At 36.5% G+C, this 14,131-nt stretch overlaps 1 protein-coding gene across 1 annotated transcript in view; it reads left to right on the forward strand.

Annotated features, from left to right (window-relative positions):
* Window positions 1–8,320: 8,320 nt before the first annotated feature.
* The window catches only part of LOC113085420 (nephrin-like), a 71,266-nt gene continuing 65,455 nt past the window's right edge, over window positions 8,321–14,131 (forward strand). Inside the window, 3 exon segments of the mRNA XM_026255122.1 lie at window positions 8,321–8,408; window positions 9,960–10,094; window positions 12,024–12,118. Of these exon segments, the coding sequence (XP_026110907.1) occupies window positions 12,055–12,118 (64 nt within the window). The 5' untranslated portion in view covers window positions 8,321–8,408; window positions 9,960–10,094; window positions 12,024–12,054.

Below are 14,131 nucleotides of genomic sequence, written 5' to 3' on the forward strand. Positions count from 1 at the left end.
AGAACTCTTGCTGCTGCATTTTGGACTAGCTGTAGTTTGTTTACCAAGCGTGCAGAACAACCACCCAATAAAGCATTACAATAGTCTAACCTTGAAGTCATAAATGCATGGATTAACATTTCTGCATTTGACATTGAGAGCATAGGCCGTAATTTAGATATATTTTTGAGATGGAAAAATGCAGTTTTACAAATGCTAGAAACGTGGCTTTCTAAGGAAAGATTGCGATCAAGTAGCACACCTAGGTTCCTAACTGATGACGAAGAATTGACAGAGCAACCATCAAGTCTTAGACAGTGTTCTAGGTTATTACAAGTAGAGTTTTTAGGCCCTATGATTAACACCTCTGTTTTTTCTGAATTTAGCAGTAAGAAATTACTCGTCATCCAATTTTTTATATTGACTATGCATTCCATTAGTTTTTCAAATTGGTGTGTTTCACCGGGCCGCGAAGAAATATAGAGCTGCGTATCATCAGCATAACAGTGAAAGCTAACACCATGTTTCCTGATGATAGTAAATGATGTCTGAATTTCAATTTGAGTGAACTCTTCCTTTAAATCTATAATGTCAACAGATTTCTGAGATTATTAGCATCATATGAAACAATCTTCAACTAATGTAGCCTAAAAGGTTTCTGTGAGTATTTGTCTGTACAAGGACATGCACATGCAAATGAATTAGTCTAATGTAGTGTGTTTAGCTGCACTCTTTGGTGGAGATTCATATTATTCAAATGAGTATTTTCCAGCTGTGTTCCCAAAAGGTCACATGTGTGAGGTGTTTGTTTGAGTTTGTCTTCATGTTGTGTGTGTGTGTGTGTGTGTGTGTGAGAGAGAGAGAGAGAGAGAGAGAGAGAGAGAGAGAGAGATAGCATCTGTAATAGGCTTATGGTGGTGGAGCAGTAAATAAGAGAATGGGACACACAAGGTTGGCCACGATGCTCATCTACTATGACCTCCCATTTCAATATGGGCCCCATCCCTCGTTTTATTCCTCCCCTTCCTCACTCTCCTCCATTCATTCACCCTCCTGTCTCTTCATCAGCCCTTCATTGTAATAGATGGGCACGTGGATGGACAGTAAAGTGCTAAAGTTTGTGGGCCATGGAACGCACACCACTGCATAAAAAAGAGAGTAAGAGAGAACGAGAGCGCTTGTGCTTCCAAAATTGGATGGAGCAGAGGAAACACGTCAGCATTTTCTCTCCCAGTATGTTTCACTCAGCGCGATTGAGTCTTATTATCTGACCCTTCTCCCTCTTCACACTGACCTGATAATATTTTACTACTCACACTTTTTTTTCGCTGTCTCCCTCCCTCTGTCTTTCTGACAATTCCTCTCTCTAGCGCATTGTCACACACACACACACAAATTTCCACGCTCTGCCGTTCTTCCGCTCATGCATCTGTACTCAAGGCAGATGCATCATTATTCTAAATAATTGCTGATTATTATTCTGAATAATTACCTTTGCAGACCACATGTCAATTTGTATTTGTTTACCTCTAGGTAGAAATTAACTTTCATGTTATTTATTATCTCCATCAAATAGTTGCATAAACTACATAATCATTGCTGATTATTGTGAGTCATTAAATACACACACACTACTGTATGTCGGTTTGCTTTTTGTTCTTTTATATTTAATCTCTGCAGTGTAATCATAGAAATAACAATCAATGGTTATTATTATTATTATTATTATTATTTACATATCCAGACCAAATGTCATATGTCTAGATGTTGTATACAGGTGCTTCTCAATAAATTCGAATGTTGTGCAAAAGTTAATTTATTTCAGTAATTCAACTCAAATTGTGAAACTCGTGTATTAAATAAATTAAATGCACGCAGACTGAAGTAGTTTAAGTCTTTGGTTCTTTTAAATGTAATGATTAAAAATGGTCTTTCAGTTTGGTTCACAATCATGGGGAAGATTGCTGATCTGACAGTTGTCCAGAAGACGATCAATAGGTATATTTACATGGACACTTTTTGCTTCCATCGGAAATAATTAATTCTGATTGACAAATCCGTAAGTAGCGTTTACAAGAATGCTACTGTAAATAAAGTGATCGGGTTGATCTGCGCGTTTATATGTCACAAGCTTCTGATCAGATTTACTCTTTTGACATGCGCACACTGCATGAATATACAGAGTTTCACGCTGCTGTCGCATACTGTTTTAAAAAGCACACAAGATATTTATCTAATTAGGGTTCTAATTAGGCGATGAACAGCATATGTTGTGCAGTACTGCTTACTTTAAAAAAATAAATCAATAAATAAAAGTACCCTTTGCCACAGCCAAAACTAGTTGTTTGTTGATGAGAGGACTCTGGTGGAATGTTGTCCTGCTTCACTTCACAGATGCTGAGTGAAAGGGAAGTTTTATAATGGTGGGATACTTATATATGACACTTTAATCGCCAGGAAGAACAGCTTGTTCTGCGCGTCATTATGCTATTCCTGCATCACTGCGCATGCACTGTACTTTCCAGTTTCGTTTTTCAATCTGAACAAGTGTTTACATGTCTTCTCGCTCGGATTACAAAAGGAATAAACCACCCCTTACAATCCGATCAAAATTAGGCGGATCTGGCCAATTCAATCTGATTGTCGTGTTTACATGGAACTTTTTTATTCAGATTTTGCTCCTAGTCCTATTACGATCGAATTAGTAGGGTCCATGTAAACGCAGGTATTGATACCCTTCACAAAGAGGCCACAAACATTTATTGCCAAAGAAGCTGGCTGTTCACAGAGTGCTGTATCCAAGCATGTTAACAGAAAGTTGTGGAAGGTCAAGGCTGTATGAAACTTATGTCACCATTAGACATGAATTAATTAGTGCAGGAACATTGTCTCCATGCCATAGATAGATTTCCTGGAACAGATGCAGAACTGAAAATGGCAAATCCAGTTCACAGATTAAAATCTAGTCCACATATTGTGTGAGGTATTTCCAGAATGCTTATTTAAATGCGTCTCACATTCACAAATATTGGTAAATATGGTATCTTTGGTAAATGAGCCATAGTCTTTAAGACTCAAAACATTTTAATTAATAATCTATTTCAAACATTGTAGCGTCTATTCTGGATTGCATTATCAGTGTTGTGGGTAACACATTCCAAAGTAAGCGTGTTATATAATCTGATTATTTTTGGAAGCCACAAATACATGAAAGCATATTTGTTTTTATGTCGTTATACCTGATTATTTGACAATTTTATTTGATTGATTTCCTGACAAATTTAATCAAAAACCTCTTGTTTCCCGTGACATAGGCCTACGCAGTGCATGTGTAGGCTACCAGTGGCATGAGAAAACACCAGCAACTGTGCATGACACTGCAATTTTGGAAGTCGAACAGTCTAAATCAATGGGTGGTGAGAAATGCATTTTTATTTTCTAATTCCAATTATTGAAGGGAATTATTGTTTTTTTCTTTCTATTACTTAGAAAGTCTAGAGAGCCTGTCAGTATTATAATCATATACTTTTAAAAAAGGTATAAACATAGATGTGATGTCTCTTAACTGACCCCTCATTAGCTGTCAGAATATCACTGTATTAAATAGCTCATATTCAGAAGCTTGTTTGCGGTTTTGGGTTAAAACCGAGGCGATTTGAGGATTAGTGGCTCTTCAGTCTGGCTACCCCAGCTGGTTTCCACTCAGCACTGTGTCTGACCTCCCGTATCATTGGCAGTGTGTGTTTGTGTGAAAGTGTACAGTAGTAAAAACCTACCAGATCTGTGGTCCAAATCCCTCTTTACCAAAATTTATCATTTTTTTCCACCTGCTCATACCAAACCGTTGGGGGTCACCAACAATAAGGAATTACGTCCCCCAGTATGACCTTTGACGTCTATATGACGTTTCCTAGCATGAAGGTCCCTGAGATCTCTGTTTGAGACTTGTGAGATTTGGGCAGACTTCTGTTATCAGAGATAGGCAGATTGCTGTGTTTTGATGTTGTGCCTGTGTTTATGTGTGTGCGGCTGCTCTATTAAAGCAGATTTGGCTTAGTAAGTGCAAGATGTGTCAGCATTAGTGGCATACTTGGTTCTTTTAATAAAGCACAACAACTGAGTCATTTCCTCTTTTACGCTGTCCCTCTGTGACACTCCCTTGTGAAGTCTGAGTCGCAGAGCCCCTTTGCTATGTTTGGTTATGTTGGAGAGTTTGCGAGGATCGCCGGGTTCTTGCTCTCAAGCGGAGCATTAGCCGAGCACTTACATACAGACCAGAGCGCAAGTCCTCTTCAGGTCAAGGCTGTACTTATCACAGTGTGCTACACTTCAACACTCTGATCAAGTGCAATACAGTCGTACTAAAACTTGAACTGTGTTTGTACTTGATAATTCATGGGTACAAGAACAAAATACGAAGCATTGAAGATGCACTGTAAATGTCAATGAAATTATGTTAAATGATTAGTTATTAACTATTTGTTACTATCTATTACTAGTTAATAAAAAAAGTCAATTAAAATATGTCATGATATTTAGTTTTGCAGTTATGTACATTAAATACATTTTTTTTTTAATTTGAAGCAACGTCCATTTACTTTTACTACAGTGTGACATACCACTGTTCAACAGTTTGGAGTAAGATTTGTGTTTTGAAAGTAATTAATATTTTATTAAGCATGGACACATTACATGATTAAAAATATATGATTTTGATGTTAAAAACAGTTGTGAGTTTGTGGCCCCAATCTTTTGAGCTGTAGTGTATATATGTGACGCATTCATTTTGTTTGACCGGATAACGTATGAGCTGTTAGCCTTAGCTAACGTCACACTAATGCCAGCTAATGTCACACTTGAGTCAATTGTAATTGCAATTTGTCAATTTGTGTGAGATGTAAGCATATCAAGTCTTAGAAATTGCTTCATTTGTGGTGATACAGCTAAACAGAGTTGTAGTTAAACTTTTGTCAAGTTTTGTTGAATCTAAAAGAAAAAACAGCATTATGCTACCTTGGCACAGTGGTATCCAGAAGTAATGCATTATAGAAGTCATGCCAGTTGAATCTGGCACTAATCACACTGCTGTTGTATGGTATTAGCACGGCGCTCTATCGTTAACAGCCTCAAGCTGACAGCGGGTCTGCAGGATACAATGAAGGCTACAGGGTTAGGTTGTAATTCCTAGGCTCAGACTGCACAAATGGGATCCGATCTTGAGCGTGGGCCTTCGGATGCATGTATGGGTCAGTGGGGTCCTTTTTCATTAAATATGGCTCTGTTTAAAGTGAGCTGCTGGGAGAGTTAAATTCCCTCTGATGAATTTGGTTATTAGTGTCTATAAAACCCTTTTCCCCTTACCTTTTATCTGTGTTACCTGTAGCTATACTGTTTGCATTCTGTAATTAAACTTCCTGTCTCCCACTCACCGTGCTTTAAAAAGGGAATAGACGATGTGTGTGCTGATGTGTTTTGGAGTGTATATACAGTATGTGTAAAGGGAACACTTAAACACATTAATGTGTACACGCAGATGGATTCATGTAAAAATTACTAGTTATTTAATAAAAATAGTCCACAAACAAATCCAAATATAAGCTGCATCTTTGCTGCACGTTGGCAGTAAAGAAAAGAGTGTCGTCAAAAATAATTAAATTATATCAGTTTATATATAATTTATAATTTTATTGAACAGTTCACAGTTTAATATTATGTGCTTCTCTTTGTCTATATATTAGTATTAAAAATGACACACACACACACTCACACACACACACACATATATATATATATATATATATATATATATATATATATATATATATATATATATATATATACACACACACATTTTATTGAACCTTTATTATTATTATTAGTAGTAGTAGTAGTAGTATTAGTATTATTATTATTATTATTTATATTTATAATTTTATTCCCGCTGTTGTCATTGCAGCGAGTAAGGCTGGCAACTGAATTCAGTGTTTTGGTTCTCAGAAGACTTAGAAAGGTTACCCAGTAGGTCACTATTAATTTAAATTTTCAATGAGCTCATTTGTATTACATGAACATGTTTTTGTTTTATACCATATACCACAATCTATCACATACAGTTTTTACTTACAGATCTCCTCTTCCACTTATATTGCTGAGGATATTGCTTTCCTTGACCATTTTACCTTCACTGTATCTCTCCTGACAGGGTTTGGTTGTGTGTTCGTGTGTATTTGTGTGCTTGCGTGTGCACGAATGTGCGGGATCCTCACTTTCTGTGAACTAACTTTTGCAGCATCTGTGTCTCTAGGTACTTTTCTCCATTTTTTTTATCTTCTTCTCCTTCCTTTAGTTAGCCTTTCCCCATCCATCTCTCATCCCATCCTTCACCTTTCACCTCCACCCATTTTCCTTTTTATTTATCTTTTTTCGTTGCAATTCACTCAGTCCCTAGCAATATGTGTGTATGTATGTGTGTATGTGTGTGTGTGTGTGTGTGTTTGTGTGTGTATATATTCATACATACAAGCATACAATAATTGCAAGGCATTGTGAGGTAAAAGTGAGAGAAAGTGAGCAGTTCATAAAATTACAATTAATAAAATGTATCAGCTTTAAAGAACACACACACACATAAACCCAAGTATTTCTTTGGATTTTGGGGTAAATATGCAGACAACATTTTTCATTTTTTCATTATAGTCCTTTGTGACCATGTGTACGTATCTTTAATTATTAAGGCTGTTTCTGCTGTTGTGCTATGCATGTGCTTGCATTTGCATATGTATGTGTGTGTGTATATGTGAGTGTGTGGGTTCACATTAACCTGTGCCTGGGGGCCACTCTACATAATGACTGAGCAACAGGCCCCAGCTGTTCACATCTGTCTCTCCAGCTCTCTATGGAGCACCTACCCCATGCCTCCTTCCACTTATGAAGCACGCCTCACTGTGTGCGTCTGTTGTACGTGTGGATGTAGATGTGTGTGTGTGTGTGTGTGTGTACTGGTATATATGGTATATAAGGACACTCCGGTAAAACAAAAGGCTTAAACATACAAATCTGTGTTTTATGAAATTCAAAAATTGAGAGTAGTTTATTGTTACGGGTAGGTTTAGGTGTAGGGTTGGTGTAGGGCGATAGAAAAAAATAGAAAACAAACCATTACACCTATGGAGAGTCCACGTAAACCACAAATTCAAGTGTTTGTGTGTGTGTGTGTGTGTGTGTGTTGAACAGAGGCATATAGAGCAATAAGAGCACTCCACCCAGTTCAGCTGAAATGATCTGTCTCCTCTTCACTTCTTGCCGTTTACTCATTCTGATTCAATATACCTCTCCATCTCCTAGATATAGTGAAAACACTTTCATGTGAGACCTTGTAGCATTAAATGTACATCTTTTATGAAAGATAGTGTTTTGTTTTTCTTATTAATTGAGGGAGTATATCTTGAGAATTAAAGATATGTATCTGTGCTGTTGTATAAGATACATTTGACCAAATTATGTAGAATACTGACAACCTTCACTTGTAAATGGACTTTCGTTGGATTTTCAGTGTCATTTTATTTTCTTGATTTTAATAATAATAATTATTTTTATGTTAGGATTAAATGTTCCTAAAGAAGAACAACCTTTATCCATTTTGCAGAATCAATCAAAATCCCAACTGCTTCAATCCACGTCTTGAGGTTCTGTTTTTCTATTATGTGGTACATGCTAAAAAATTAAAAAAATAAATAAACAAAAAACTCTGAAGAAAAAAAAAAAAGAGGTTTTCAGCACACTATCAAATATTCAATTGTGGAAAATGAATTCTGTGGAAAATCTGTTGCTGTGCGCAGTGAGAGAGCCAAGGCGGCCCCTAAGGAGTGTTCAGTATATAAAACAAAGTGAATAGTCTCTGCCGTATTTATTATGCATGAGCATAAATGTTACAAAACTGGTGGCTGTTGAGACTGCGTGGCTGCGTTCACTCGGTGTCGACAAGGGTACCGAAGTCCCTCGACATACAAACAGAGCGAAAAAGAAAAGGAAGTGAATTAGTACGGAGAAAGGCAGTGTGTTGTTCTAGATGTAGTCCATTAGAAAGGCCGTGGACTATGTGTTGCATACTTCTTTAGCGCCGTCAAAGCTCATTAAATGCTCACTAATGGCCGAATATGATGAGATGAAGGGGCAGAGGCCGAGCGTTAGCTGGAGTGCCTTGTTACAAAGGTTCCTCTGCATTCTTGCAGTCAGCAGTTTGTGAGTCTCCTCATCTCATTTCTATTCACTCATCCTCCCTCGTTTCACTCCTCTATTGCTGTCAGGTTTGTTAAGAAAGCGTCAGGATGAGACATGTGTAGGGGAGCCCCACTGGCATTTCCTCAGCAGAGCTTCAGAGAAGAACCTCCAGATGAGGCGAGACAAAGCCGAGCAGTCGAATTCAACAGGTAAGCTGCGTTCTCTCACATGCAAGTGTTTTATCACGCTCGAAGATACCTTGGCTTTTTATTTCTGCTTGGCTTTATATACTTTTCCTTTTTTTTTCTCCCATCTCTCCTTTGGATTTATGAGGACAAGTAAGAGTGAGGAGATAGAGGCTTGAAAGAAAGCTGTTGTCTCGCTCTCTCTCTCTGCTTTGTCAGTTTTAAGTTGACTTCTGTGTCAAGGGGAAGGATGAGGGAGAGACAGAGAAGTATTTCTGTGTGGAAGCTGAGATACCAAGTTGAAACGATACGACAGAGTCAAAACAAAGAGCATTTTAACAGCGCTGCTGCCTCGGGAAGCTAAAAGTGGGTGAAATCCATTAGTGGCCTCAAAATTCTTTGCTTTTTTTCAGCATAATACAGCAATATGTTGATTACTTCCTGTCTTAGTATTTTTGTGTTCGTTAAACAGTGTTCAAATTTATCATCATGATTTGGAGATGTCTTTTTAATTCAACGCGTGGGTATTAAACAGGTGATCACTGCATTAAGTGAAAGATAAACCCAAATGACATTTTAGAGGTTCCACAAAAACATGTTTTTTATTATTTTATTTAATTGTATTTTTATATAAAAATATTTTTTACATTATTAAAAAGTAGCTTTCTAGTTATATTTCTAACTTTCAAATTAAATTAAAAAATGTATTCATGTATTGGATTTTTGATCAGCTAATGTGGCCTTGGTGAGTGTCTTTTTTCAAACGCTTTTAAAAACCTTACCGATCTCAAACTTTTGAACGGTAGTGTATAATGCATATATGATGTATATGAAATTTATAGAATGTACTTCCACAAAGTTCTGTATTTGTAACTGAACTCTGTCAACCAAGGAGAACCAGGTACTTGGATTTGCAAAAACATCTGCATGTCCCAGTCAGAGAGCAGAGCGCTGATTTCATTTTCTGCACATTTGGGAAATGTCATGCTGTTTGTGCATCCAGTAGGTCCAGGCTCGAGTGTGGGGTTGTTGATAATGTAATGAAAAATAAAGAAATGAAATGAAATGTGCCTGACAGGTCAATGCATGCGATGCCTCTCCGGTCCAGCCAGAAACCATACCAAGTTTGTATCTACAGGGAATCCAATTTCATATCTTTCAACTTTCACTCTTCTGAAGACACAAGGAGAGTGACAATGACATGTATGAGATGTAAACAAACTGCAGCACAAGCATCAGTTGTCACTGAGTGGAATGGCATCTGTGACAGCATGCAGGAATCATATTGACATGCCGATGCAGCCAGTATATATATATATATATATATATATACATATATATATATATATATATATATATATATATACATACACATATATAAAACCCACATTCTGTGTTTTACCTTTGCTTTTCTGTTCAGGTAAATGAATGCTACTGTTGAAGTAGCATAACTTTACAAAATATGAAAACATGAATAAAACAAATTGAGAAAATGAATTCATTAATTTCCCCTTCCTGTGCCATGTTGATGTTTTCTCTGCAATAATTAAGGTACTTGTTTGTCTTTGGGGACAGTGGAGAAGGGAGGTTAGACAGGCCTGAAGAACATCTCATTAAAAGAGCTGGACAGGAACCACTGAGTCATTCAGAAGAGCTCCAGACATAACTTCGAACTTTCTCCCTGACAGTGCTCCGACGCACCAAAATAAGGTTCGTGTCAAAAAGAAGAGAAGAGATGAGCTAATTTTCACAACAAGCAGTGACTAGCGCAGCAGTGAAGTCTGAGTCTCTCTTTTGATTAGTCCACAGCACACTCAGGTAACATTAGAATAAGAAGAAGAAAATGGTAGAGAAAAAACATTGTTTGTGTATTTTTATAGGGGATTTTTTTTTATATTTTATTACCCAAGTTAAGTAGTCATAATCAAACTCTTATAGTTTTCATTGAAACTGAAGTTTTTGTTCTGAGATCATGTTGTGTATACAGTATGCAACTCGCAGAGGCAGTGGAGAGTCTGACAAGTAGCTGGTTAATGAGAGAATGAGTATTTGGATATACTGTATAAACAATGGAATAATGTAAAGGTAGAAAAAAGTATCTCTGAAATGGAATTTAGGTTGGGTCAGCGCTGGCTCAATTTAGTCTGGATTTTATGTAGCCTTGGATGCAATTATGTTAACCGGAAGCCTATAGTAACATTTGGGTCATTTTACAAAACAGCTGTCCCTTGTCCATGTGAAAATAATATTGTTACGCTAGCAGGTATGCTACATGTTTTGACTTCATTCTCTCTCTGTATATCACTATACCACTCAAAAGTTTGGAATCAGTAGGATTTTTTAATGGTTTTGAAGGAAGTTTCTCTTGCTTACCAAGACTTTAGTTTTTTTTTGTTTGTTTTTTTTGGTCAAGAATAATAATAATAATATTATTAGAAATAATATATTAGTAATATTTTTACGGAAACCATGATTTTTTTTTTTCTGGATTTTTGATTTTATAGAAAGTTCAGAAGAACAGAATTGATTTGAAATGGAAATATTTTGCAATTTTCTAAATGTCTTTACTGGCACTTTTCATCAATTTAATGAATCCTTGCTGAATAATCATATTATTATTATTATTATTATTATTATATTATTATTATTCAACAACAGCTGTGTATATATTTCAACTTTAGGTAACAGTGTTTTATTAAACTAAATGTTAATTAAACTGCAAAACTAAGTTACCTTTCTGAAGGTAATTTAGCTGGAGATGACGTTATGCAATCTTACAAAAAATTTACTTACCTTACCAGCCTAAAAAAAAAAACCTACTAATAATTGTCAAGAATATGTAAAAAATACTTTTCCCAAAGTACAAAAATATTATAATTTGTATAACATAAAAGTGCCCCCATGCAAAATAACAGTGTTTTTAAAGGAATGCTGGGAGCTTACCGATGAAAGGCTAAAAACCTCTCAGGGCTCAAGTGATGAAAAAGAACAGAAAAAATGAATGGATGTGTTGAATGTCTAAATACAGCATGCATACACACCGACAAAAAACCCTCCATCCATTCACGGAGATTGCAGTCGGCGCATTCACGGTTTGGCGTCTGGGACTGTTTGCAAGCACAGAGTATAATTGAGTGTGAGTTAATTCCTATCAAAGCCCATTGGACTGCAACTAATGGACCGAGGGAGATGCCTCAAGGAGCCAGCACTTTCAATTTCTTTTGTTTATTTAGATGGGAAAATGTTTAGTTTTTAATTAAGTAAATCACTATTATTTGTTCCAGTGTGATTGGTAATTGGAAGAGATTGCAACCTGACTTGAAATGCAAGCGCTATTGGCTTTGGGAGAGAGATAGGGAGGATTGGAGAAGGCTAAAGTGTGGCATAATGGCCGTTATCTTGAGAGGGCTCTTTCCATGCAGTTCAGGAACACTCCCTGGGCTTCACTTGATAGTGTTCATAAGGTTCTCTCTGAAAACATGAACTTATTTTAAGGAAGTGTTTCAATGGACTGTAATGGTAAAAAAAAAAAAAAAACAAGAGCCATTGTAACATCCTAGACCTTCTTAAGTGCATGTGTGTGTGTGTGTGTTGTGTGTGTGTCTTTACATATGTACCTTTTCTGTCTTTTTTGTACAGATTTGTTTTGTTGGTGTGTGATTTGGAGGAGATGGGTTTCTGGTTTTCATTCGTCCTCTCCGGTGCCTGGGTTTTTCTACAGATGGAGCTCCAAGGTACAGTTTGAAACTCAAAGGCCAAATACAACTATTTTGTATTCCATTATATGGATGCATTTACACTATAATTACACTAAGGTATCTAAACTGTGTAATGAAACCCAAGTCATTATACCAATAACTGTGTCCAGAGCTTTGCCATTTGCAACAGTTTTCACACACCGGTACGATTATCTGCCAAAGGTGTGATATTAAAATAATAAATATAATCCTTCATCAAAGCATGAGCATTTTGTACAAAGGTGCACATAAAAAAAAGGTTCAGCAAAATCAAGAAAAGTATACTTAAACGGATGACCATTTTCCACAAGTCTGTAAGATTATTTAGGGTCTTCATGAAATGTCTATTACATACTTTGGTTAAAATTCTTCAGTGGTTGTGTAAAACAACACCTTTTTAAATTGTCAAAAACAGCTCTGATCACAGCGAACCATTTTGGTACATGTCTCTTTAAATGCTAATGAGCTCTGCTCACCCCGCCCCTCTCTTCTGTGGAAGAGGAAAGGCGATTTGCAGATATTCAATAAAAAAATAAAGTGTGAGAATTACTCGTGGAGGAGCAGCTGGATCGTACGGAAGTTCTAAGCGGCCATGCATTATAATATTTTTTCTTCTTGTTTTCTCGTTATAACGACTTAATTTTCTCGTTATCTCGACATAACGAAGTTCGTTTTCTCGTTATAACGACTTAATTTTCTCTAAGAAGTTACAAAACTGCGCCAGCAGGTGGCACTATAGACCTGAATATAACTGATAGGGTGTTGTACACTATCCACTTTACTGTATGCGGACCTTCCTCATGATCGCTATAATTTGTGCAGTCTTCATTACTGACATTTAATTAATTCATAAATGTTAAATGCTTGAATCAATATGAATATTTTGTGTATTAAGTTCCTGCTAGATGCATGAGTTTCACCAACGCGTTCTGTGTCATAAAATAACTGCTTATCAAAACCAAGGTTGACATCACTGTATTATGTTTATCTACAGTAGGACGGGATTTAACGATGTAGGCTGATGTGCTTCTCTTCCTTATTACTAATCTTTATTGTTAACCATATTGATGAGAAATGTGATGTATATGTAAAATCCATAGGCTAATTCAATTCAGTTTTGTTCTATAATGTTGTAATTGTTTTTTTCTACACACACACACACACACACACACACACACACACACACTACACGTAGTCCTACACATGGACGCTCTTTTCAAACAGAAGCTTGTAACACACATGATATCTGCCACATCATATAATGACTACTACAAATTACAAATTATATATAATTTTATTTCAAATAAAGGGAAAATGAAAAGTGAGTTTAATCCAAGCAGCTCTAATTTCGCAGTGTTGCCATTTAAACATGTTAATTACAAAAACAAAACGTTCGTTGTACTGTCTCTGGAAAAATCAACAGTGATTGATCAGCCTTCATTTATATACAGTATTGTAGACCTTATTACCTAGGCGAAACTAAATTTGCTGAAATATAGGCTGGTTGTACAGTAAGAGCGCCTGCATGGTTGTCCATCAGATGCCTGTCAAAGTTGAGTTCGTTACTATAGCAACAGTAACAAGAAAACAAACTTTAGTTATGTCGAGATAACGAGAAAAATAAGTCGTTATAACGAGAAAACGAACTTCGTTATGTCGAGATAACGAGAAAAATAAGTCGTTATAACGAGAAAACGACTTTCGTTATGTCGAGATAACGAGAAAATTAAGTCGTTATAACGAGAAAACAAAAAGGAAAAAAAATTATAATGCATGGCCGCTTAGAACTTCCGTAGGATCGTGAACAGTGGGTACTGATCCATCCTTGAGTTTTCACCTTTATAGCAGAACCTTCTTGAATTGTCCCTCATTCAGAAAGCAATCTGGAGTCAAATGATTTGTGCAGGCATAAACAAATGTAGGTGTATTAGGTGGCACATTACCATTAAAAAAAAAACTAATCCACTGTGTCAGTGGTCATGGGCGGGGCCTGGGCAGAAAGACGTCATA

The sequence above is a fragment of the Carassius auratus genome, unplaced genomic scaffold (genome assembly GCF_003368295.1).
Source record: "Carassius auratus strain Wakin unplaced genomic scaffold, ASM336829v1 scaf_tig00041474, whole genome shotgun sequence".
Taxonomy (NCBI): Eukaryota; Metazoa; Chordata; class Actinopteri; order Cypriniformes; family Cyprinidae; genus Carassius; species Carassius auratus.